The sequence below is a fragment of the Hippoglossus stenolepis genome, chromosome 5, assembly GCF_022539355.2.
Source record: "Hippoglossus stenolepis isolate QCI-W04-F060 chromosome 5, HSTE1.2, whole genome shotgun sequence".
Taxonomy (NCBI): Eukaryota; Metazoa; Chordata; class Actinopteri; order Pleuronectiformes; family Pleuronectidae; genus Hippoglossus; species Hippoglossus stenolepis.
The window spans coordinates 17,150,750-17,175,007 of NC_061487.1; the positions used below are offsets into that span (position 1 = coordinate 17,150,750).

The 24,258-nt window shown below is 40.4% G+C and overlaps 1 protein-coding gene across 1 annotated transcript; it reads right to left on the reverse strand.

The window, feature by feature from the left end:
* Window positions 1-4,448: 4,448 nt before the first annotated feature.
* LOC118109266 (kielin cysteine rich BMP regulator) lies at window positions 4,449-23,791 on the reverse strand. The gene is made up of 46 exons (XM_035156236.2): window positions 23,072-23,791; window positions 21,494-22,062; window positions 21,148-21,220; window positions 20,231-20,535; window positions 19,978-20,146; window positions 18,653-18,726; window positions 18,454-18,547; window positions 17,570-17,652; window positions 17,400-17,493; window positions 17,238-17,317; window positions 16,625-16,710; window positions 16,414-16,504; window positions 16,068-16,167; window positions 15,895-15,980; window positions 15,663-15,756; window positions 15,431-15,580; window positions 14,792-14,898; window positions 14,620-14,713; window positions 14,368-14,541; window positions 14,203-14,285; window positions 14,007-14,100; window positions 13,718-13,900; window positions 13,438-13,608; window positions 13,134-13,307; window positions 12,934-13,016; window positions 12,754-12,844; window positions 12,591-12,673; window positions 12,337-12,510; window positions 11,706-11,885; window positions 11,325-11,589; window positions 11,146-11,228; window positions 10,967-11,060; window positions 10,726-10,899; window positions 10,553-10,635; window positions 9,486-9,606; window positions 9,312-9,394; window positions 9,014-9,113; window positions 8,838-8,923; window positions 8,289-8,391; window positions 8,001-8,143; window positions 7,573-7,745; window positions 6,749-6,860; window positions 6,579-6,680; window positions 6,323-6,487; window positions 5,944-6,244; window positions 4,449-5,194 (listed from the first exon to the last, which is right to left on the reverse strand). Exons 1-46 carry the CDS (start codon window positions 23,172-23,174, stop codon window positions 4,974-4,976), a joined length of 6,351 nt encoding a protein of 2,116 aa, XP_035012127.2. The 5' UTR covers window positions 23,175-23,791; the 3' UTR covers window positions 4,449-4,973.
* Between the last annotated feature and the right edge of the window lie 467 nt (window positions 23,792-24,258).

Here is a 24,258-nt window from a genome sequence, read left to right on the forward strand (position 1 = left end):
CAAAAGTAACTAAAAAGTAACTAAAAGTACAAAAGTAACTAAAAAGTAACTAAAAGTACAAAAGTAACTAAAAAGTAACTAAAAGTACCAAAGTAACTAAAAAGTAACTAAAAGTACAAAAGTAACTAAAAAGTAACTAAAAGTTCAAAAGTAACTAAAAGTACAAAAGTAACTAAAAAGTAACTAAAAGTACAAAAGTAACTAAAAAGTAACTAAAAGTACAAAAGTAACTAAAAGTAACTAAAAGTACAAAAGTAACTAAAAAGTAAAAGTAACTAAAAGTACAAAAGTAACTAAAAAGTAACTAAAAGCAACAAAGTAACTAAAAGTAACTAAAAGTACAAAAGTAACTAAAAAGCAACTAAAAGTACAAAAGTACAAAAGTAACTAAAAGTACAAAAGTAACTAAAAGTACAAAAGTAACTAAAAAGTAACTAAAAGTACAAAAGTAACTAAAAATACAAAAGTAACTAAAAAGTAACTAAAAGTACAAAAGTAACTAAAAAGTAACTAAAAGTACAAAAGTAACTAAAAGTACAAAAGTAACTAAAAGTAACTAAAAGTACAAAAGTAACTAAAAGTATAAAGTAATCAAAAAGTAACTAAAAGTACAGTAACTAAAAGTAACTAAAAGTACAAAAGTAACTAAAAGTAACTAAAAGTAACTAAAAGTAAAAGTAACTAAAAGTACAAAAGTAACTAAAAGTAACTAAAAGTACAAAAGTAACTAAAAGTACAAAAGTAACTTAAGTAACTAAAAGTACAAAAGTAACTAAAAGTACAAAAGTAACTAAAAAGTAACTAAAAGTACAAAAGTAACTAAAAGTAACTAAAAGTACAAAAGTAACTAAAAGTACAAAAGTAACTAAAAGTAACTAAAAGTACTAACTAAAAAGTAACTAAAAGTACAAAAGTAACTAAAAGTAACTAAAAGTTCAAAAGTAACTAAAAGTACAAAAGTAACTTAAAAGTAACTAAAAGTACAAAAGTAACTAAAAGTACAAAAGTAACTAAAAGTAACTAAAAGTACAAAAGTAACTAAAAAGTAACTAAAAGTACAAAAGTAACTAAAAGTACAAAAGTAACTAAAAAGTAACTAAAAGTACAAAAGTAACTAAAAGTACAAAAGTAACTAAAAAGTAACTAAAAGTACCAAAGTAACTAAAAAGTAACTAAAAGTACAAAAGTAACTAAAAAGTAACTAAAAGTACCAAAGTAACTAAAAGTACAAAAGTAACTAAAAAGTAACTAAAAGTACAAAAGTAACTAAAAGTACAAAAGTAACTAAAAAGTAACTAAAAGTACCAAAGTAACTAAAAAGTAACTAAAAGTACCAAAGTAACTAAAAAGTAACTAAAAGTACCAAAGTAACTAAAAAGTAACTAAAAGTACAAAAGTAACTAAAAGTACAAAAGTAACTAAAAGTACGAAAGTCGTCTGTCTGTCCGGATTTATTTATTTTTTGGGATGGACAGACGGACAGATTTAATTTTTTTAATTTTTTTCGTCCGTCTGTCCGTATTTGAAAAATTTTTTGGGACGGACAGACAGATTTTTTTTAAATTAAAAAAATTAAAATACAAAAGTAACTAAAAGTACAAAAGTAACTAAAAATACAAAAGTAACTAAAAAGTAACTAAAAGTACAAAAGTAACTAAAAGTACAAAAGTAACTAAAAAGTAACTAAAAGTACAAAAGTAACTAAAAAGTAACTAAAAGTACAAAAGTAACTAAAAGTAACTAAAAGTACAAAAGTAACTAAAAGTAACTAAAAGTACAAAAGTAACTAAAAGTACAAAAGTAACTAAAAGTAACTAAAAGTACAAAAGTAACTAAAAGTACAAAAGTAACTTAAAAGTAACTAAAAGTACAAAAGTAACTAAAAGTACAAAAGTAACTAAAAAGTAACTAAAAGTACAAAAGTAACTAAAAAGTAACTAAAAGTACAAAAGTAACTAAAAGTAACTAAAAGTACAAAAGTAACTAAAAGTACAAAAGTAACTAAAAAGTAACGAAAAGCACAAAGTAACTAAAAAGTAACTAAAAGTACAAAAGTAACTAAAAAGTAACTAAAAAGTAACTAAAAATGTAACTGTAACTAAAAGTACAAAAGTAACTAAAAAGTAACGTACAAGTAACTAAAGTAACAGTAATAAAAGTAACTAAAAAGTAACTAAAGTAACTAAACCAAAAGTAACTAAAAGTACAAAGTAACTGTAACAAAGTACAAAGTAATTAAAAAGTACAAAAGTAACTAAAAGTAACTAAAAGTACAAAAGTAACTAAAAGTAACTAAAAGTACAAAAGTAACTAAAAGTACAAAAGTAACTAAAAAGTAACTAAAAGTACCAAAGTAACTAAAAGTAACTAAAAGTACAAAAGTAACTAAAAGTACAAAGTATTCAGTCACCAAAAAGTACAAAAGTAACTAAAAAGTATAAAGTAATCAGCAACTGAAACTAAAAGTAACTGTACAAAGTAACTAAAAATAAAAAAACACAAAAGTAACTGAAAGTACAAAGTAACAAAAGTAACTAAAAGCAAAGTAACCAAAAGCACAAACTAGTAACTAAAAGTACAGTACCAAAGTACAAAGTAACCAAAAGTAACTAAAAGCACAAAAAGTAACTAAAGCAAGTAACTTCGCATATCCAGATTTTTAGTTACTTTAGTACTTTTAGTTACTTTAGTTACTTATACTTTTAGTTACTTTAAGTACTTTGCAATTTAGTTACTTTGCAATTCTTTAGTCACTTTTAGTCACTTTGCTTCTTTAGTCACTTTGCATCTTAGTTACTTTTAAATTTTAGTTACTTTGCACTTTAGTTACTTTTTCACGTAATTTTAGTCACTTTTTAGTTACTTGTACTTTTAGTTACTTTGTAATTCTTAGTTACTTTTGTACTTTTAGTTACTTTTGCAATTTTTAGTTACTTCTTTAGTTACTTTTGTACTTTTAGTTACTTTGCACTTTTAGTTAATTTTTGCACTTTAGTCACTTTGTACTTTTAGTTACTTTAGTCATTTTGCACTTTCATTACTTTGTACTCTTCACACTTTTAGTTACTTTGTACTTTAGTTACTTTGTACTTTTCACTTTTAGTTACTTTATACTTTTAGTTACTTTGTACTTTCTGTCACTTTTAGTTTACTTTGTTACTCTTTAGTTACTTTGCACTCTTTAGTTACTTTTTAGTTACTTTGCACTTCTTTAGTTACTTTGTACTTTTAGTTACTTTGCACTTCTTTAGTCACTTCTTTTTAGTTACTTTTGTAATTTTTAGTTACTTTGTACTTCACACTTAGCTACTTGTACTTTTAGTTACTTTGTACTTTACTTAGTCATTTATACTTTAGTTACTTTGTACTTTCGCTACTTTTAGTTACTTTGTACTTTTAGTTACTTTGTACTTAGCTACTTGTACTTTAGTTACTTTTTAGTTACTTTGTACTTTAGTTACTTTGTAATCTTTAGTTACTTTTAGTTACTTGGTACTTTTAGTTACTTTAGTTACTTTTGTACTTTAGTTACTTTGTACTTCTAGTTACTTTTTAGTTACTTTTGTACTTTAGTTACTTTTGTATTTACATTTTTTTAATTTAAAATAAATCTGTCTGTCCGTCCAAAAAAAAAAACGGACGGACAGACGGACGAAAAAAATGAATAAAATCCGCCCGTCCGTCCCAAAAAAATTTTCAAATACGGACAGACGGACGAAAAAAATAAAAAAAATAAAATCTGTCCGTCTGTCCGTCCCAAAAAATAAATAAATCCGGACAGACAGACGGACGACTTTCGTACTTTTAGTTACTTTTGTACTTTTAGTTACTTTTGTACTTTTAGTTACTTTTTAGTTACTTTGGTACTTTTAGTTACTTTTGTACTTTTAGTTACTTTTGTACTTTTAGTTACTTTTAGTTACTTCTGTACTTTTAGTTACTTTGTACATTAGTTACTCTTCTGTTACTTTTAGTTACTTTGTACCTTTAGTTACTTTTGAGTTACTTTGGTACTTTTAGTTACTTTTTAGTTACTTTGTACTCTTAGTTACTTTTGTACTTTAGTTACTTTTAGTTACTTTGTACTTTAGTTACTTTTAGTTACTTTGTACTTTCTGTTACTTTTAGTTACTTTTGTACTTTAGTTACTTTTAGTTACTTTGGTACTTTTAGTTACTCTTTGTACTTTAGTTACTTTTAGTTACTTTGTATTTAGTTACTTTTAGTTACTTTTGTACTTTGAGTTACTTTTGTACTTTTAGTTACTTTTAGTTACTTTTGTACTTTTAGTTACTTTTGTACTTTTAGTTACTTTTTAGTTACTTTTGTACTTTTACTATAATTTTACACATGTCATTGCAGGAAACCTACTAAGAAATGATTGAGAAACTGTAGAACCCTATTTTATGTCTTAGAATTGAAAAATAAATATAAAATGAAACACCAGAAACATTGGAGAAACCTTTGTTTATTTGTAAGATTGAGAGGGAAAAATAAAGGAATACCTGAGGTCATGTGGTTTATTGTATAAACAGTCAATATCACACAGGCTAAAATAAACCTGTACAGTAAACAAATGCTCTTTGGACTGTAAATAAAAATGTTAAACAATCTAATATTTAATTAATATGTGAAACAGGAATAATAAAAAATAACATGTGACATTTGAAATTAATAAAACAAACTCCTGTGTTATATAAATATTCAGTGCTACAGATTCATATATATAAAAATGTTAATATAAACATCAAGGATTCAGTTATACACTCAGGTCAAAGTGTAGAATCGCGAGGTCGTGGCAGGAGTTCACCTCTGGCGTTGAGTTCCATTTCAAACTTCAGTGACCAAAGGCTGATGCAGTCTGTGTGTAGATTGTAGATTACCATAGCATGGCATTGCGTGTGTGTGTGTGTGTGTGTGTGTGTGTGTGTGTGTGTGTGTATACAAGTTAAGTGTCTGTAGCAGTTCAAGAATCATGTGTGTTTGCCGTGAATGATCTTGGGGCACTTTTCAGGCTGTATGCAGTGGTTGTTGTGCAGAACCAGACCGGCAGGACACTGGCAGCCTGGCACGCAGGGCTTGAAGCAGTGGCTCTCTATAACCCCCAGTGGTACGTCGACGTTAAAGCAGGTGACGGGACACGGAGGGCCACACTCGTCAAACACAAAGCCCCTCTCCACCGGACAGCCCACAGCTGTGAGAGACAGACACAGAAATAAAACAGTGAGAGGGACTGGAAACACTGTGCATCCATTATGGCTTTAAGGAGTGTGATGACCTTTACTGGGGATCAGCAGGAGTCAGCAGATTGTTAAAACAACTCCTGCCAGTAGCATTGTGAAGAAAGCATCCCTGTATTTGCATAGCAGTTTAAATTGGAGCAGGTTGACTGTTTTTGAGATAGAAATAAAAAAATCTGTTATGACTTATTTCACCGCAGAAACTCACAGGTTTATCTTGGTAATTCTGCAATGTTATTCAGTGGATTAGTTTGTTGTCAGCAATTACCTCATTTTCCTGAAAAAGCCCTGACAACTGGGTTTAAAACCTTTTTCTTGATAAGATGATACTGTACAGAGTAAATAAGAAAAAAATTATATGGCTTATCATTTATTATCATAGCTATCTAAATCTATTATCATAGTTTAGAACCCCAAAAGTCACATGTTTGTCATATTTCTTGTAAGTTTGTTTTTAATCCTTTTGCTGTGTTTTAGTATTTTTTGTGTGTGAGATTTGTGCCTGCTTGTATTTTTTTATTTTCTTTATATTTTATATTATAATTTGTTTTCACAAAATTATAATTTTACAACTGGTGTGACAAACATCTTAAATCTTGGCTCTTTGGCTGATTATTTGTATTCATGCAGTCCCCCAGTTCAATAAAGTAAGAAGCTGAAACAGGTTTTCTGCTGGTTTTCTTCCACCACGTGTTTCTCTCACCACACAGCGACGGGCTCCTCCACTTCAGGACAACTCCGGCCTCCCTGCACCGACTGGTGTAGGCCTCCAGAGCGTCGCACAGACACTCATCACTGTTGGCCCCGCAGGCACAGAGATCGTACACGCAGGCTCCGTACCACGGCTCAGGAGGCACCACGCGATGGCAGGGCTTAAAGACAGCAGACTTCAATACCTTACAGCGAGCATTAGCGCCCTTCTTGGCCTGGTAACCTGCGTCCTTACAGGGGTCAACATCTTCACCGGGTCGACAGGTTGAGAGGGAGCGGCTACCGTTCGTCACCTAAAATGAAAAAAACGTTGTTTGATAAACATGAAGCTTTCATTCAGTCGTTCTCTTTCTTCGATGTGTGGGTTTTACCCTCCAGCTGTTGCCAAAGCCAGACTCTGATAGGCTGAGTTGTCCGCTGGGCATTCGGAGGTCATCCTGGTAGTAGTTGTTGAAGTTTCCACAGAGACCACAGGTGTGGCCCTTATAGGAGCCCGGCACGCTCACTTCCAGGTGTGAACGGCCACTCCACAGCACCTATAGGGTGTGTTAGTGTGACAAAGTCATAATATATCAGAAAACATATCATCCAAGGAGCGAAAGTGAGATGAAAAAGAACAGTCAGTACCTTCAGGCCGATGTTTGTGTTGAGTAAGATGGTGTTGGTTTGTCGTTCGACGTAGATGTACGGTTCTCTGAGGAACGGCAAAGTCACAACTTCATCATTGACCTGAAAGTAAAAAAAACGGACTGAGTGGATGCGAGACAAACTTATTTGCAGTTGTTGCGCACACAAACCTTCACAACCCAATCCTGAAGTAGCTGCACTGCAACGTCGCCAATAAACACAGTGACCTCTTTAGTCCAGGACACTCCTTTACGTCCACGATCATCGTTGGTCACATGAACACTGCACAAAGAAGAGACTTAGATTTCACATTATTAACTTTTTTTTAAATTAAAATTTATAAAACGTGTTTCTTCATTGAAAGTCAGAGGGAACTGCTTGTTATTTTCTTCAGTGGATTCACTTTCCCACATGAAATAGGATGTTGGTGGAGGAATTGATGCGAGGAGGGAAAAATATTGCTCCTGCTTTATTTTTTACATCAGGCTGCAGAATCGCACCCTGAACAGTGAAGCTAGTCAATAGTTAATAGTTGATAGTTAGTAAGTATCGCTTATGGTTTTTAGTTTGAGGGCAGAGGTTGTCGAGGACAATAGATTTCCAGTTTGTGAACTCCCAGATTACGTATTTCTCTCTAACTATATTTCTGTGTTTGTGTGACCACGTCTGAGCTCAGAATATCTTGCTGCATTCTTCAAAGTTCGGACCCGAGGTGATGTCTGAAAACAGCTTGTGACACTGATTCAGAAGTTGTAGAAATTTAAAACCAACGTATACTTCTGACCTCTCATCACAGGTTAGGGTTAGGGTTGCGATTAGGGTTAGGGTTAGGGTTGGTGAATGTCGTAGAGACTTGGGAGTAGGCTCTACCCCCACTAAGACCTTGGTAAGTTAGGGTTAGGGTTGCGATTAGGGTTAGGTTTGCGATTAGGGTTAGGGTTAGTACTGTACTGCCGCACACCCCTTGCTTGTGTAACTGAGCTGACCCTCTCACCTGAAGTCTCCATCCTCACAGTCCTGTGCCAGGACGTACGTGCACGCTCCCTGGAAGTGCAGCATGCGGCCATCGAAGGTGCGATAATGAGGGTCACCGAAGGCGATGCAGGTGGCTGGACGAGGAAGGCAGTGAGGACAACACAAACCTGGCACAACTGCTGGCATCTCATCCTGATGGCAAACACACACGCAGGCAGGCAGACACACAGACACACAGACACACAGACACACACACACACACAGACACTGGCTGAGTAACAATGATGGACCCCAGAGCCTCAGTGGAAGCCAAATAAATGTTGTCAGTGTCAATTCGAGCTCTGAGGAAACAGACGATATTTAACATCATAACATTGAAAAAACTATGATGAAAAACTGTGTGTGTGTGTGTGTGTGTGTTTGTGTGCGTGTGGTTCTTATACTAACTGTTGCACAGGTGAGGGGAGGGCAGCGTTCACTATGACAGTGCACGTCTCCAGACACACACGTACAGCTGGTGCACTCGTCCACCTCCCACTGCTCATTACTGTGATACACTGTCCCCTGGTGCAAACAGGACACCCCCGAGTCTACAACACACACACACACACACACACACACACACACACACACACACACACACACACACACACACACACACACACGTATGCAACCTGTTAAGCAGACTTCATGCACACAGTTAGGGATGGTCATTGTAGTGGCTGGCAGCGTTACCATGGCATTCTGGGCAGCATTTCCCTGGAGTCTTTACTGGTTTCTGGCCATCCAGACAAACTGCAGGTAAACACTCTTCAATGCTGCATTCAATGTAGCCCAACTGAGGAGACATACAGAAAGAACACACTGCTTTAGAGGTAGATTGAAGAAGATGGTCTGAATAGTACGTGATATTTTGTATCTCGTGCATAGAGGATGAATATATTTTTGCGCACAAGATAATTACCTGGTGGGAAAGATAAAAGATAAAAGATACAAATACTATCACCAATCTCGGCTCAATCTAGTTTGGTCATTGGAATCAAGTCCTGAATGTCGACTCTAAGAAGAACAGTTTTATCCAGGCTTGAAGTCATGATATATTCAGTAGATATATCCAAAGAGAAAATCCCACACAAATCAATATTTTCTTTGTATTTACTCCAAACATTTTTTTGAGGAGGCTCTTGCTGGTTGTTTTTCTTAAATTGACACTTACTTTTCCCTCCAGTGTAAATGGACATTTAAAAAAATCTCGAGAACTGTCTGTATTTCTATCCGACTCACGTTACAGGTACACGTCACGCAGTCGTCATCACTGTCTGTCCAGCTGCTGCCATTGGCCACTCTGCCTTGACCCTCAATCACACACTCTGTATGAAACACAATTACGTTTTAATGCCAATAAGACTAAGAAATGTAAAAGAAAAAGAGAAATGGGGAGAAATCATTGGTCCTCTCACCTCTACAAACAGGGCAGCAGGAGTCTGGAGACATGAACTGTTCACGAAGAGGACAAGACACTGGGACGCACAGCTGGTGGAGGCAGGTCCATGTCAGGTCCTAAATCAAAGGAATAGAATCACTGCGTGGCATAGAATCATATTAATGACATTAAAACTCTGGTAGTGATTTGACCGGTTTGTTTCTGTTCTTCAGTTGCAGATTAGTGTTGGTAAAAAATTATTGATCAGTTACAGTCCCTTATAGTTTTTCTGACATATTCAGTTGATTGCACGAGAAGTGTCGTTGCTGTGTCACCTTGCAGTGGCAGGTAAAACAAGGGTCATCTGTGGCCAACACCTCATTCCCAATCAGTGCAGAGGTGCAGTTACTGAGAGGCTCTGAACACAATATACACAACACAAAGATTACAAGTGCACAGCAGAATAATATTGATCACATTATATCATGTGATTGCACTGTGGTACTGACGTGCACAGACAGGACAGCAGGAGTCTGGACCAGAGAACAGGATGTTGCTCTTGGGACAGTCAACCAGACTGGGACACTGCTTTCGTAAACACCTCAGATGTTGTTCTCCGTCCGGCATCACCTGGAATACAAACAGGTTGAGTCACAACTATTAATATTCACTTTTATATTAATATTACTACTGTTACTTCTACTTCTACAACTACTACACTGTATCCTCTGCATCATCCTTGACCAGAAAACAACACGCAACAATTTCAATCATCTATTTACGATGTCTGGTTACAGTTTCACAGATTTAATAATGCACACCAGCAAAGCCAGAAGCAGAGTATTGTTTTTACCACTGTTTGTGAATATGTACAAAATATCTTAACAATTAATTGACAGATTTTCACTAAACTTGGTGTGAATATTACTTGGAAGGGTATCTCGGGGGGATTGACTTTGGGAGCTGATCAGTCCAAGGTCAAAGGTTAAAGTCAAGAAAAATATGGTCTGAAAAATGAATTTTCCAACATGTATTCGTAATTAATAGAAAGGCAGTCGTAAATTAATTTATGGTTACATACGTAGGAATGAGGTCACTATGAAGTCCAAAAATTACCTTTTATAGTGCAGTAATGTATTATCTTTTACAACCAATAACATTAGAGACACGACCTCAAGCTTATTTAGATTATTCATCATCTTATGGTATAAATTACATAATTATGAAATGGCATTATAACTACATAAACATTTAGTAACGCCTAATTGGGGTCTATACAGCGATGAGGTTATAAATGGCCGCTCCAATGTTTTCCATTACGACATCTACTGCAGCCTGTGTCCTTGTCTGTAAACAATTTTAATAATTCATTTATTTTGTTGGCCTTTACTAAACAAAGATGCAAAACAATGTCTGCTTACAGTTTTACAAATGTTTTTTCTGAGTCATATCATTGGACCATAAATTTGATTTTTGGCTGATAATACATCAAATTAAGAAACTTCAAACTCCCACAGAATCAAGAAGTTAAAGATAAGAACCCGTTCTCCAGTCAGAAGGTGTATATGCATCATACCTCACAAGTGCAGATCTGACAGGGGTCGTCTGCCGGATGAAAACTGTCCCCTGGGCCGTAAACTCTGCCCTCAAATACACAGTCTGTTCAAAAACATTGTGTAAGTTTATCAAATAGAAAAACCCCTGATATGAAACATGCAGCTAATGAGCTTCAGATGCTTATTTTCTTACCAGCACACACGGGGCAGCACTCCCCGGGCACGCTGATGAAGTTGATACAGGGAGATAGACAGTGTACTTCAGAGCAGGTGGTCACTCCGTCCACACACATGCACGTCATACAGGGAGTGGAGTCTGCGAACCAGCTGCTGCCCTCGGTATGCTCCTCTCCTCCATACATACAGCCTGCGAGAGGGAAAATCAGTCACAGGAACAAGTATTTCCAGCTGTGAGTGCACAGTGATGTATTTACCTCTGCAGCGAGGACAGCAGGCGCCTGGATCAGTCACCTGATGCATACATGGTAGTTTGGGACACCGGGGAGACGAACACTGGACCTCACCTGCCTGCAAGACTCAAACACATTAGTGAACACAGGAGAGGGTGTAAAATACAGAGAGAAAAGACAGAGCTTCACAATGGAGGTCAGACCTGGCAGGTGCAGCTGGAGCAGCGGTTTGAACTCAGGGTCCATGCTTGCCCGTCACTGAACTCCTTCCCATCCAGCCTACACACTGAGACAAGACACCAAGACATAAAGGAAAAAGTTGTATGTTCCAAGAATGTAGTGTCAATTTTTTACCATTTACACAAACAGTTCCAAAAAATACCTGTGCACTCAGGGCAGCACTGTCCTGGTTTGGTAACGGGTCGAGCGCAGGGTGTTGACGGGCAGACGAGTGGCACACAAGTGACGGTGCCTCTGACACATGTGCAGCGCTGGCAGGGGTTAGAGGAGGGCGTGAAGGTGTGACTGTGAGAGTGCACGACACCCTCGTACCGGCAGGAGTCACAGACGGGGCAGCAGGTTTCTGAAGGGACCGGGTGAGAGCACCGGACTGGACAAGGTCTCCTCTGACAGTTCACCACCTCGTTCTGTTCAGGGGAAGAAGGTGGAAAAAGAGAACGGTTGAAAGGATGGACTAAATCAAACTATGTGCATTTGTCATCAGATGTTTTATTTTTCATTCAGTCAGAATTGTCAGACTGACCAGACAGGAGCACGAGGAGCAGGGGTCAGAGGGTGAAGAGAAGGTGGAGCCGGACTGATACTCTCTCCCTTGATGCTGACAAATGCCGGTGCAGACAGGGCAGCACTCTCCAGGCGGAGTCACTGGACGCACGCAGGCAACGCTTGGACAAGATGCACGTGCACACACCACACCTCCGTTCTACAAATAAAGACACATGTTAAACCAATAATATGTTACTTCATAATCCTTGTACAAATGAGAATGAATGAATGGAGTGGTAATTTGGATTTATCTAGCCATCTTCAGGATTTTGCGGGTTTAAAGGGATACTCCACCAAAAATAATTCCTCCACAAGTTACTATGTTGTGCTCCTTGCCTGCTCCAGTGGAAGTCATACAGTATTAAGTAATTCAAACAAAGCAAAAATCTGTGTGTACACACTGGAATACAAAAAAACTGAAAATAAAACATTTCATAGCCCACAGATTTCCTCCTAAGCTAGCACTTTTTTACACAACACAATTTCACAATTGACACGTGTTGTGTCCACAGCTCTTATTGGGTTTCATAATAACTTGTAATTCTGATTGTCTGTCAGATTAACGAAGATAATTGTGTAATAAAACAAATATAGTATATATTATGTACCAGACAGGAGCAGAGCTGACATTGGTCCGTAGGGTGTTGGAATCGTTCTCCGCTAAAACACTCCCTTCCGTTAAAGTTGCATCCATCACACACTCCACAGGCACATCTGTCCTGAGCTGGGTGTGGACATAACACAGCTGGGCATCTTCTCTGCACACACACCACCTCGCCTCTCTATGGAAGGATACAAAATAAACAAGATGACGAGAAGATGTGATGGTGCAGAGGTCAAAAAGTTAAAGGGTCTCACTCACTGAGCAGGTGCATTCCTCGCAGCCTTTCTCTCCTCCGGGTAAAATCTGACCGTCAACATACGAGACACCTTGGAAATGACAACCTAAAAACAAAATAAAGCATTAGTTATTCACACAATCTGCACATGCATGCGTCTCTGTTACATCTGCAGTGATAACGTACCATCACAGACCGAGCAGCCACATGGGTTGGTGAAGGGGTGAGGACACAGAGCTGCTGGACACGTTTTCTTCAGGCAGCGCACTGAACCCCTCTGCAAGTGAATAAGCAAGACATGTTGTTTAAAGAGATTAACCAGCAGGAATGTGTTTGTGAATGTGTGTGTGTGTATATTGCTGCTACCTGGCAGGTACACTCAGAGCAGAGGTTCCCTGGGTCAGGGATCGTCTGCCCATTGGTCAGGACCACGCTGTTATAGAAGCAGCCTTTTCAATAGAGACAGGTTCATTTAGTCATGTTGTGATCATGGAAATGATGAAGACACAAAGCTTGAATTTAGTGAATCCTGAACTAGGAATGTGTCTGACTTTGCCTTTACGTACGTTCACATTCTGCACAGCATTGTCCGGGGGGTTTATATGGGTGGCTACAATCTCCATAACAGGGCAGCTTGTTGCAGACGACCTCCCCTCCGTAGCAGTAACACACACTACAAGGGTCTTGGTCATCAGGAAACTCAGTGCCATCGGGGTATTCTTTACCATGAAACATGCAGCCTGCAAGTTGAAGATTAGAGGCCGACATGTTTTTGAGATGAATTAAAAACAGTGAGGTTTGTGTGTTATCTTCAGTAACTGGGGCATTATTTTGAAAGTCACGTTGCAGTCAAGTGTTTCAAACGCTCACCGTCACAGGACATGCAGCACTGTCTCTGGACTGGGTGGTTACAGTTGGAGGGTGGACACCGTTTTCTCTCACAACGGACAGATCCTTCACGGCACAAACATGCAGAACATGGGTCTGACGCTTCATCCCACGTCTCCCCGTTGGCTCGCTCTCGACTCTCATGCAAACAGCCTGCAAGAGGGAGTGAATTATGGAAACATGCTCAGACTGAATGTGCAGTCTCTTAGGAAAAATCAAAACTGCTTCGTCTTTAGGGTTCCCAGCAGGACTTGTGAGGTACCTTCACAGGTCCGGCAGCACTCTTGTGTGATGGGGTGAGAACACGCTGTGAAGGGGCAGGGCTTGCGCTGACAGTGAACTGTCCCGTTGGTGCAGGCACATGATCGACAGTTGTCAGTCGGGTGGTAAAAACGCTCGGTGTGTCTGTAGGTGCGTTGTTCAAACACACAGTCTGATGGAGGAGCTGCGGGGACATCAGGGAAAAGAATGAATGTCTCCACTCTACGATGGTTTTCTGTCTGATCATGTGCCGTCATGAGCTTCTTTGGTTCTCTTTTGCACACCCTTACCTGGACACAGGGGGCAGCAGTCTCCTGGCAGGACATTCGGGTGTGAGCACAGCAGTGGTGGACACCTCTTCTTCAGACACTGGACATTCCCATTCTGTAACAAACAAGATAAGATAAAAAATGAATACCCGCTTCAAAAAACCAAAGCTGACCAACACAGGCGGACAAGTCATGATCTGAGGCTCAGTATTCTTACGATGCAGCTGCATGTCCTGCACGTGTCAGTCGGATGAGGAAACTCCAGACCGTTGGGATACTCTTTCCCAGCATGGCTGCAGCCTGATGGCAGATTGTGAAACTGTGAGATTTTAATTGGTGAGATGTATTGAGTGTTCCTGATGATGAAATAACACAGCCTCACCATTGCAGTTGTTCTGACAGCATGTTCCAGGTCGAGGCGCATTACAGTGCGGTTGAGGGCATTGTGTTTGGTGGCAGTCGATCCTGCCGCTCACACACTCACACTCCTCACACACACTCACGGGATTGAGAAAAACTTGTCCATCCACAAACACACGGTTTTCAAAGGAGCAGTCTAGAGAAGATGCAAATACACAGAAGTGTGACAAAGCCGACTGAGGATAGTTGATGGAAATAAAATCACGATGTGTACCTGGACATTTAGCGCAGCACTCTCCGGGTGGTGTGTATGAGTTGGTGCAGTTGACTGGAGGACAAGGTCTCCTCTCACACGCCACAGTCCCGTGCTGAGGAGAAGGAAAAGCTTTCAGCAGGTCTGAGGTTTAACAGAGTAGTGCAGCGTGTGCGTGAATAGAGACGCTAACCTGACAGGTGCAGATGTGGCAGGGCTGCTCAGGGGTCGCAAACTTCTGGCCGTCACTGTAGATACGATGATTATAGGTGCAGCTTTCACACGTTGCACAGCAGGAGCCTAAGACAAGGAAATGGAGAGTTTACAGAGGGTGCACATTGAGAGATTTGATCACAAGTTGACACTGTTGATGTCAACTGTTTAAACCTGGCATTAAAAAAACGTCCTGAATGTGTCTCATGTGACACTTGATGTCAGATAGAGAGAGAGAGAGAGAGAGAGAGAGAGAGAGAGAGAGAGAGAGAGAGAGAGAGAGAGAGAGAGAGAGAGAGTCAGGAGGGACTGAATGAATGTGCAGCTGTGCTATGAAGAAAAGTGAGTGTTTAAGAAAAGTATCAATAATTATGTGTCGATCAGGGTTGATACTGTAGCGGTGGCCACAAACAAACCAACATATGGAAACTGAGAGGTGTAAAAATACATTTGATTCGAGTCAGAGAGCTTCAGCTGAGTCTGGTTCTTCACATGTGACCCAGGTGCATTTGCATTCACACAGTGAAAAGAAAGTGGCCACATGTGGCCCACACAACCTCCAAATATGGTCTGAGTGATGGGATCTCAGGACACATTCAGGACAGGATCCAGGTCTTACCAGTGGTCTTGGTGGGATGCAGGCACTCGTCGGGTGGGCAGTGTGTGTGTGTACACCGGGTTTCTCCGTTCACACAGATGCAGCTGGAGCAGCGGTTCTCCAGTTGCCAGCTGGAGCCTTCTTCATATTCCAGCCCCTCCAACACACATGCTACAACAAGGAAGAAGGAGACGCCATGTGTTCACATAAGAATTGAAGCCGTGTGTGTGTCTGTGTGTGTGCAGATTGTTACCTTTGCAGATCGGACAGCAGAGTTGTGAGTCTATAATGGGGTTGGAGCACTGGACAGGAGGACACTTCTCTTCATGGCAAATTACATTGCCACCCTTACATGTACATTTATAAGAGAATACAGACATATGAGGGAAAGTTAGCTGCAGTGAAAAATGTAGAAACACAATTTAATTTAATACAGAGTGGAATCATTTAATCTAGACGTTTCAATACTTTCTTTTAGAGTTTACCTTACACCTGCACTGTAGACACGGTCCACTCCCAGCAGGGGTGAACACTTCCCCGTGAGCATACACCCTCCTGTCATACTCACAGACTGCAGGAAAAGCACACAACCTGATCATGTTTGAGCTTGAGCAGTTAAAGTTTAAATGGAAGATGACATGCAATTAGATACACGGACCATCACATGTGGGGCAACACTCTCCCTTGCGCTTAGCTGGATGGTTGCAGTGCGGTGTCGGACACGATGAATCCAAACGTTCACAAGAAACTTCGCCTGCCTGACAGATGGAGACAAGATGGGATTAGGTTCTTCAACCCGATGCAGCAAACATTCTTCCACTGTCAAAGATTTTTTAAACAGACTTATTTTTAACACTTAATCCCATTTTCACATTAGCTAATGGGAGTAGAAATGATTTTGACAGGTTTTCTTTCAACATGTGGGTCATGAAATCTCGCCAAATCCAGTCACGTGAAGTTCACATAACCGTGAAACCACCACAGCTTTGCCAAACTGAACTCACAGAGCAGTAGCAGCGGAGGCAGGGGTCTCTCCTGGAGGGGAACGTCTGTCCGTCCACATACACCTTGGACTCATATTCGCACTGCTCACACCTACAGAGTTTCAAATCAAACACAACAAGACTCTTAAATCTTTCATCTGCATCCCCACATTCAACTTGGGGTGAGATGGAATAGCTGCAGGACATGGGTGAGGTCAGGCAGGTTTGTTACCGTGGGCAACAGTCTCCAGCACGATGTACAGGGTTTCGACAAGACAGAGCAGGACAGGGAAGAGGGGAACACGCCACATTTCCATTCTTGTAAAAAAAACAAAAAAACAATCAAACACAGATGTACTGAATAATAAATAATTCACATCTGATTTACACCACAGACTGCATATACAGATAGATGACGTGTCAGCTCCCCAAGACGTCTCGATCACCCCACTGATGGCTGGCTGCACTATAGGTCATAAATCTTGCATCCTCCATGTAAGTGGATGGGACATGGAACAAACTAAAAGCCAAAGTACATATGAGATGTTTTCTGTCATTTACAGTAGTTATGATCAAACTAATGTATGTCCAAGTGCTCTCGCTTTTAAGGTTTGGTTTTAATTAGTTATTTAATGCTACAAAAACAGGGTTAAACGTCATAATTGACTCTCTACTGGTCAAGAGCATGTATCAGCAGGATCTCTCCTAATGTGTGCAAGATCGCAACGTTTGTATTCTGACCTCATTTCTGGATAGTGGGAGGAAGTGGAGTTGTGTCGTCCATCTTTACACAGTCTATGGTGTACACATGCAAAAGTTAATAATCGCTTTCTTCAGTGACGTACCACACATGTACACTCTTGACAACGGTCTCCAGTAGGAATCGCGGCTCCGTTAGGAAAGTCGTGACCATTCGCGCCACAGCCTACGAGACACACATGAGCACAAGCTGTTTCTCTGCAGTCCATCACACACTCACACTGCTCCGGGCAATGAATCAAACCCACCCTGACAGACCGGACAGCAGGTATTTGGCGGTGGAGCAGCTGGGTTTTTACAAGGTGTGCGGCACTGCTCCCTCTCACAGTGAACACGACCCTCCTGGAGAGAAGACAGATAAATATCACTGGATATGAAAAAGATGAGAACCTAAGTGGACGATTAGTATTCGACCCACCAAACAGTGGCAGACGTCACAGGGGCTCTCTTCTGGTCTCCACTTGGCTTTGTGATCATAACGGACACCAGTATGGATGCAGCCTGCAAACACATGTCGTATCCGATTACTTCACTGTCATCGTGGCACTTAAGTCCTTAGATTAAATTTAACAACACAAGATATAGGAGAGAAAAACTTCCTTCTATGTAGAATTGAACCCATTTTTTTCTTACTGCTGTTTATTGTATTGATTGCATGAATATAAATCCATACTCTGTAGCCATTTAGCTTTATCTTCTGTATGCATGTGTTTTACTTACTTTCACTTGAATTGTATTATGTTCTGTATTTGTATGCATCATATTTACTGTGTTAATTTATTCACTGTTTGTCTGTATCTTATCGTATCCTCTCACTTGACTCCATTGTAAATTAGGGCCTCTCACAATGAACTTCAAGTATAAATAAAGGTTGTAAATAAATAAATAAAAACTTAAATTAATATTTAACCTCTTTATTTATCAGCATCGAATAATGGATAAATGTTAACCCTCAACTCAGATTTTATGGAGGAGGAGGAGGAGGAGGAGGAGGAGGAGGAGGAGGAGGAGGAGGAGGGAGATCGGGCCCTGCCAGCTTTCTCTTCCTCAGACATTGGTCTTGTCCAGTTGACAGGACAAATTAAAGATCATGCTTCAGGATTTGTCAAGATTTTGCAAGTTTTTGACATTTTCTCAAAATGTATTTTTAGCAGTCAGTGCTGTTTTCATGCCATGTGCAGAAAATCAGTGCAAATAAATTCACCAGACCTATCAATATTAGTGATGTACTATATATTTAAATAATCTTTTGCTCTAGAGTTTCTTCTGTCATATTGATTTATTTATTTTCAGTATTCTCACTTTTGCATTGCGTGCAGCAGTCTCCAGGTACAGTCTCTTTCTGTGTGCAGTCCAGCGAGGGGCAGGGCAGAGGAGAGCACTCCCTGGTACCACCCTGTGGCCAAAAGGAGGGGCGCAGAGGTGAGACACGGTAAAAAATACCAGAAGAGTTGTTAAGGCTCAATAAAAATGTTTGCTTACGTGCGTGTAAAATACTTACCTTACACGTACATGTCTGACAGCCATCCAGAGTGCTGTAGGACACATTATGAATTGTGCCGTCCAGCTCACATCCTGAATAAGAGACAATATCTTCAGTGCACACACATTTTTAATCTTCTCAGTGTGTACGTCTGCATATTCCAGGTAATAATCTAAGAGTGAAAATTGATCAATAAAAGAAGAATAAATATGTTTTTGTTTCATTGTCCTCTACCCGCTCTTTCCATGAATGCAGATGTTCTTCACCTTTTCTCTCTCGGCCACTGGAGGAACATCTGGCTCTGTTCTCTCTCTCCAGTAACGACAGAGGAGCGTTGTTTTGATATAATACACTGTACACATGCTCGCTCTCTCACACTAAATTTTAACGGTGCATAACTATAACCAGAAGTGCCTGTAACCATTTTAACAACTACCACTGGCGAGTCTATTAAAAATGAAGGAGATTTACAGTTGGAGAAACAAGGAGAAGAAAATTGGAAAAGGGGGAAGAGGTTTCCCTCCGGAGGATTCCCTCTGGACGATGGCGCTAACGACTTCCTCCGTTCCGTGGCTGTTTTACTTATCTTGCTACAAAAAAGTTGTTTACATTACCGATCTCTGAAAATCAACGCTTGCCAATTTGTTTTTCATTAAAACACTTTCAGCGAGCTTATCAAATAGTATCTCCTCTTGAACATTTCAGGAGATCATTATTTTAAGGAGGAGGACAGAGACAATGTGTGTGTGTGTGTGAGAGAGAGGGTAATAATCACAGGGTGAGAGAGAGAGAGAGAGAAGCAGGAGAGGCTGCCTACTGTGCCAGCAGCCAACAGGCATTTCCTCTAGCAAGCCAAGCATGCATGAGATCAAAGTGCGAGTGTATTATCAGCTGGGAGCCGTCGGAGTCTTCTGGCCTACATGCAGAAACAATTAAGGCAGAGATGAATGAAAATGGCAGAGACAGTGGCAGTGGCAGAGAGAGCAGTCGTAGGGGGTGAGAGAGGAGACAGTGGGGAACATGTTTATTACATTGATGGTGAAAATGTGCACGATAAACTGGACAGAGTGATGTTTACATAACCCTCTGGGAGTGAGGACGTTAAAAAGACACAAGGAGACACTGGGAATCCCTACTGAGGCCAGTCCAACATCCAACGTTAGTCCCACATGTTTGCTTCACATCAAGTTGTGGAAAGTCTCCTCAAATGACTAGAAAACATTCGCATGGATTATATTATAATTATAAGGGATTTTGTAAGTGTGAGTGTGAGAAGTGAGGGGTAGAAAGAAAACAGGTGGAAATGGCAATAAAGACAAAGACAAAAGCTGAGTCCTCTTTACCTTTGATGTTAGATTGACATGTGACCTTTCCAGATGTGCAAGTGCAAACATTGCTGAGGTCAATTTGCCAGCGCTGGCCATCGTCCACTTCACGTCCCTCCCATTCACATCGCTGCCTCACGCACTCACATCCCTCCAGGTACTTGACACGAGATTGTAGGTCTGCATTCTGCAATAAAACCAAAATATCTATACAATTCCAAGACGTCATATCGTGGTACATCATATCACTTTTCATGAAAAGTCGTACTACCTGAGCTTTGACCATGTCCAGCATACGAGACAACTCCTCCATCCTCTTCTCCAGCGTCTTCAGCCTGTCGTCTTTCTGGACCTGAGAAACAGACTTTACCCCTTCAGGAGAAGCCGGCGGCCCCAGGGCGACACCTCGCTGCAGCTGGTCACTCTGGACGTCCTGGGGATAAGTGGCGGTTTGGTCCACTGGCCTGTGGCTTGCTTGAGATTTACTGGGGGAAGCACCCTGCTGTAACCCTCGACTGCTGTCAGTCCAAGAATCTGAGCTCTGGGCGACTGCGCGCTTAGACGCAAGCAGATTATCTGGGAAATAACAAGAAAGTGTGAGAGTTGGTGTGAGATGAGGGGAGCAAGAGATTCCTGAATAATTACTGAATGAATCAAAGAACACATTTGGAGCCTGAACAAACACCCAGGAAAACACTGTGAAGATTAAGAGGAAGGGAAGCGGAATAAAAAACACACTGTTTGGGAGAGTTACTGCCTGAGGGCCAAAAGATATGATCTAATACACATCGACTAGGTGGTCCCTGCACTGAGGGTCTCGCTGTTCACGATGCCAGACGAAATAAGCAAAGTAAAGTATTATCAGTGATTTACAGGTTCATATAAAAGGGAATGACAATGAAACCTCTGGGGGAAGCATACATTCTGATCACATGATAAACCCCGCACAACATGTTATCGTAAACAGATGTACAGATACACACACACAGACGTCCATGTACTGCATACACATATACAATATCTAGAAAGTCAATTACAACTCTCCAAGTAACTTTGTAAATATTAAAGTTTTTAAGTGTATTTTCTAGGAAATATTCACATTGTTTCTTATTTCATTCTTTGTGTTGACCCTACAAGAGTAAAAAAACAGATGTACACTCAGGATTGATAAAGATAATGTTTCTTTACCTGTAAAATTGTCGCAGACCCACGGGCGCCTTAAATATGCTTTCATTGAAATCTCAGCTGTCTTCAAATATCCCTGTTTTCAAAAAGAAACACAGATATGCTCACATGTTGTACTGTATGCTGTGAATGCACATTAAAAAGAGGAAGAAGATATGGAAACATGGTTTAAAAGCTACACAGATTCAGGACAGAGTATATCTTAGTCCCCTGGATAGTTATAGTATGTTTCCTTCATTTTGTGATGTGGAACTGCAAGTGGCTTTATTCAACGGGGCAGCGACTCACGATTAGAAGCACCAATATTTTTGCCAGATGTCGTGAACTAAATCACCGCCACTAAACTCACGCTGAATTTGCTGTCCTTCCTCCGCGGAGTGCTGGCAAGAGTGATGACAACGTTTTGAGGCAGTTCCAGGTGGATCTGCTCCTCGCTTTTTATCGGCACAACAACAGCTTCTTGACAGTCCACAAAAAAAGCCAGTCTGTCGGGCTCCAGGCTCACAGCCAGCTGTACCCGTTCCTCCCTGGAGAAGGGGTTTCTCACAGGGAAGAGAAAGCTGGCAGGGCCCCGAGCTCCTCCTCCTCCTCCTCCTCCTCCTCCTCCTCCTACTCCTCCTCCAGCCTGGTAGTCCAAACGCAGCGTGTCGTTGAGGGTGGAGGAGATGAATTGGAGAATGGGTGAGGATGGAGAGGAGAGGGAGAGGAGAGTGGCACTGGAGCCTGACGACTGATGCCCCACGAAGTACAACCCCATGCTTCCCTGAAGGTTAGAGTACAGGAGGTGGGAATATTCTGCAGGTAGAGTGAGGTGGGGTGCTCTGGGACGTATCCTGTACATCACTCCAGTGGGACTCTGCAGTTTGGATACGCCACTAATGTGGTTGGACATGTTCAGAGCCTCCAGAAGGTCAATCACTAGGAGAGAAATAAAACACAGAGTCAGGCCGCACATACCCGTGTTGTATGAGGTAACGCTCTGTGTAATGGAGGATGACACTGTGCAGGGGTTTGGGTTCTAATGAGTGTGAGTCTGTGAGAGTGAGACTCAGAGTGAAGCCATTCATCAGGCTTGTCACACGTGGCTGCTTCACTGACCTCAAACCCAACAGCAACAGGTAAGTATGATGGATAGAGTCAGTATCTGTCTGCTTCTCAGTGGGTGAGATGCAGCGTCTGATGCAACACTTACAATCTGAAGATAGTTCACTACATGTGACTGGAAACTAAAGGTATAATTTGGTTTGGGACATGCATTTAAACTAGCATATCGACTAAGAACATGAGCTCTGAAGTAGCCAACTTTAATTTTATCCAAGTATTTCTAAATTAAGCTTTTGTCCTCTTTCTTCAAAAATATTTTTTAACGTAATCACAGTTATTTAGCAAGTATAGTTTCTTTCCAAAATAAAATGATCTCCTCCTTCACCAACTACGTTAGGTTGAATTGACTACATTTTATTATGTCAAGTGGTTACATTTGATACATTTGTCTAAATCAAGATATATATATATTAAGTTTAGTGCACATATTTTTTTAAGTTCATTGTAATGATCATTTATCAGTAATTCAATATTAGTTAGAAAAAAATATGTAGGGTTCAATAACACTTTAAAATCGGTTAAACAAGACAGATTGAAACATGTAACATCTACAAGGGGTCATAATCCATTTCTTCAGAGTAGAACATTAAAATGCTGCCTGCAGGTGAATCTATGAATAATAATCCTTGAATTTCTAAACACAGTATAAACCAACACAACTTACAGCGTTTCTGTACTATACTTCTACACTTTCACCTAAGCAGGCCTATAATTTTGAATGCAAGGCTTCTGGAAGAGTTTAAATAGTTGTGCATGAACATTATCTCCATATAACATTAGAGCACAAAGGTTGAATAAGTCACTGACAGTTTTGTAAACTCACCGTTTTCATGATGGGAACCAGCCTGCCCCTGCACAGTCTGCGCGAGCACCCAGAGAAACTGTATCCCCAGCAGGATTGGAGTCCTCAGTTTGCCGCTCTCCATTTCTCCAGACGAAAAAGTTGCACCAACATCCAAACAGCTCAGAAAAAAAGCATGACATTCATTTGTCTTTCAATCCGATCTGGTGCCATGGACAATGGCTTGTGCGTTTCGGGATCTCCCCCTCGTTCCTCCGTGAGCAGAGCTCTGTCTCCAGAGGGGAAACATGGAACATCTGGATGAAGGGCAGGGCGTCACTTCTCTCTGCAGTCACACACTTACATTCCCCCCCGGGGCCACATCCTCACCGCACTTTCACACCGAGATCAAAAAGGCAAATAGTCTGGAGAGTCTGAGGATTAATTCTGAAACATTTACAACCTTGTTTTTACTATAGGAGTAAAAGAAAAAGACGAATGCGTAAAAAAGGGTTCAGGTGTGCAGTGCGCATGAGGAGGGGAGGTAACCGGCTCTTATCTCCGCCTCATTCAGAACCATTGCTGTGAGGGGAGACTTTTTTTTCTTCTTCTTCTTCTACTTCTCCTGTTTTCCCTCTTTTTTTATGTTGGGAAAAAAAATTATCTCCACCCAGCACTGATCAGCGGTGTTGATTCCCAAGGACCCTGTTTTTGGTAATGCGCTAAAACCTGGTGTGGAGACTGGAGAGGAGCCATCCATGCTGGAGCAGAAACCAGTCTGTGTGTTGTGTGTATGCAGAGAGAGAGAGAGAGAGAGAGAGAGAGAGAGAGAGAGAGAGAGAGAGAGAGAGAGAGATGGTGGGGGTAAACACATGTAGTCATGTTTCACTGCTTTGGACTCAGTCCCAGTGTACATCCCACTGTGCCCTCCACCCACTCCCCTCTGTCTCCAACAGCTCCTGGCTCTTCTCTCATGTTGTTGTTCCTGCTCATGTCTGCTCTGTTCTTCTCTTTCTCAAACTACACCCTCATAAGCAAAAGCACTGTGTCATCGAATCGCTGGTGATGATGATAGGACACCCAGTTGTTCCTGATGGCTGAAGCAGATGGGTCTGTCTTTGTTTACCACATGGGACAACAAAACCTTACTTTATTTCAGAATCTTCCCACCATCTGTCCACCAACCAAACATAATCTCACCCCCCTTCTCTCTGGTATATGGCTGTAAT

Coding starts and splice junctions, on each gene's coding strand:
- LOC118109266 (XM_035156236.2), bottom strand. CDS start 23,174: ATGGAGAGCGGCAAACTGAGGACTCCAATCCTGCTGGGGATACAGTTT. Junction 20,147..20,230: donor TGGACATGGTCAAAGCTCAG/GTAGTACGACTT, acceptor GTTTTATTGCAG/AATGCAGACCTACAATCTCG. Junction 10,900..10,966: donor CTGCTGTCCTCGCTGCAGAG/GTAAATACATCA, acceptor TCCCTCTCGCAG/GCTGTATGTATGGAGGAGAG.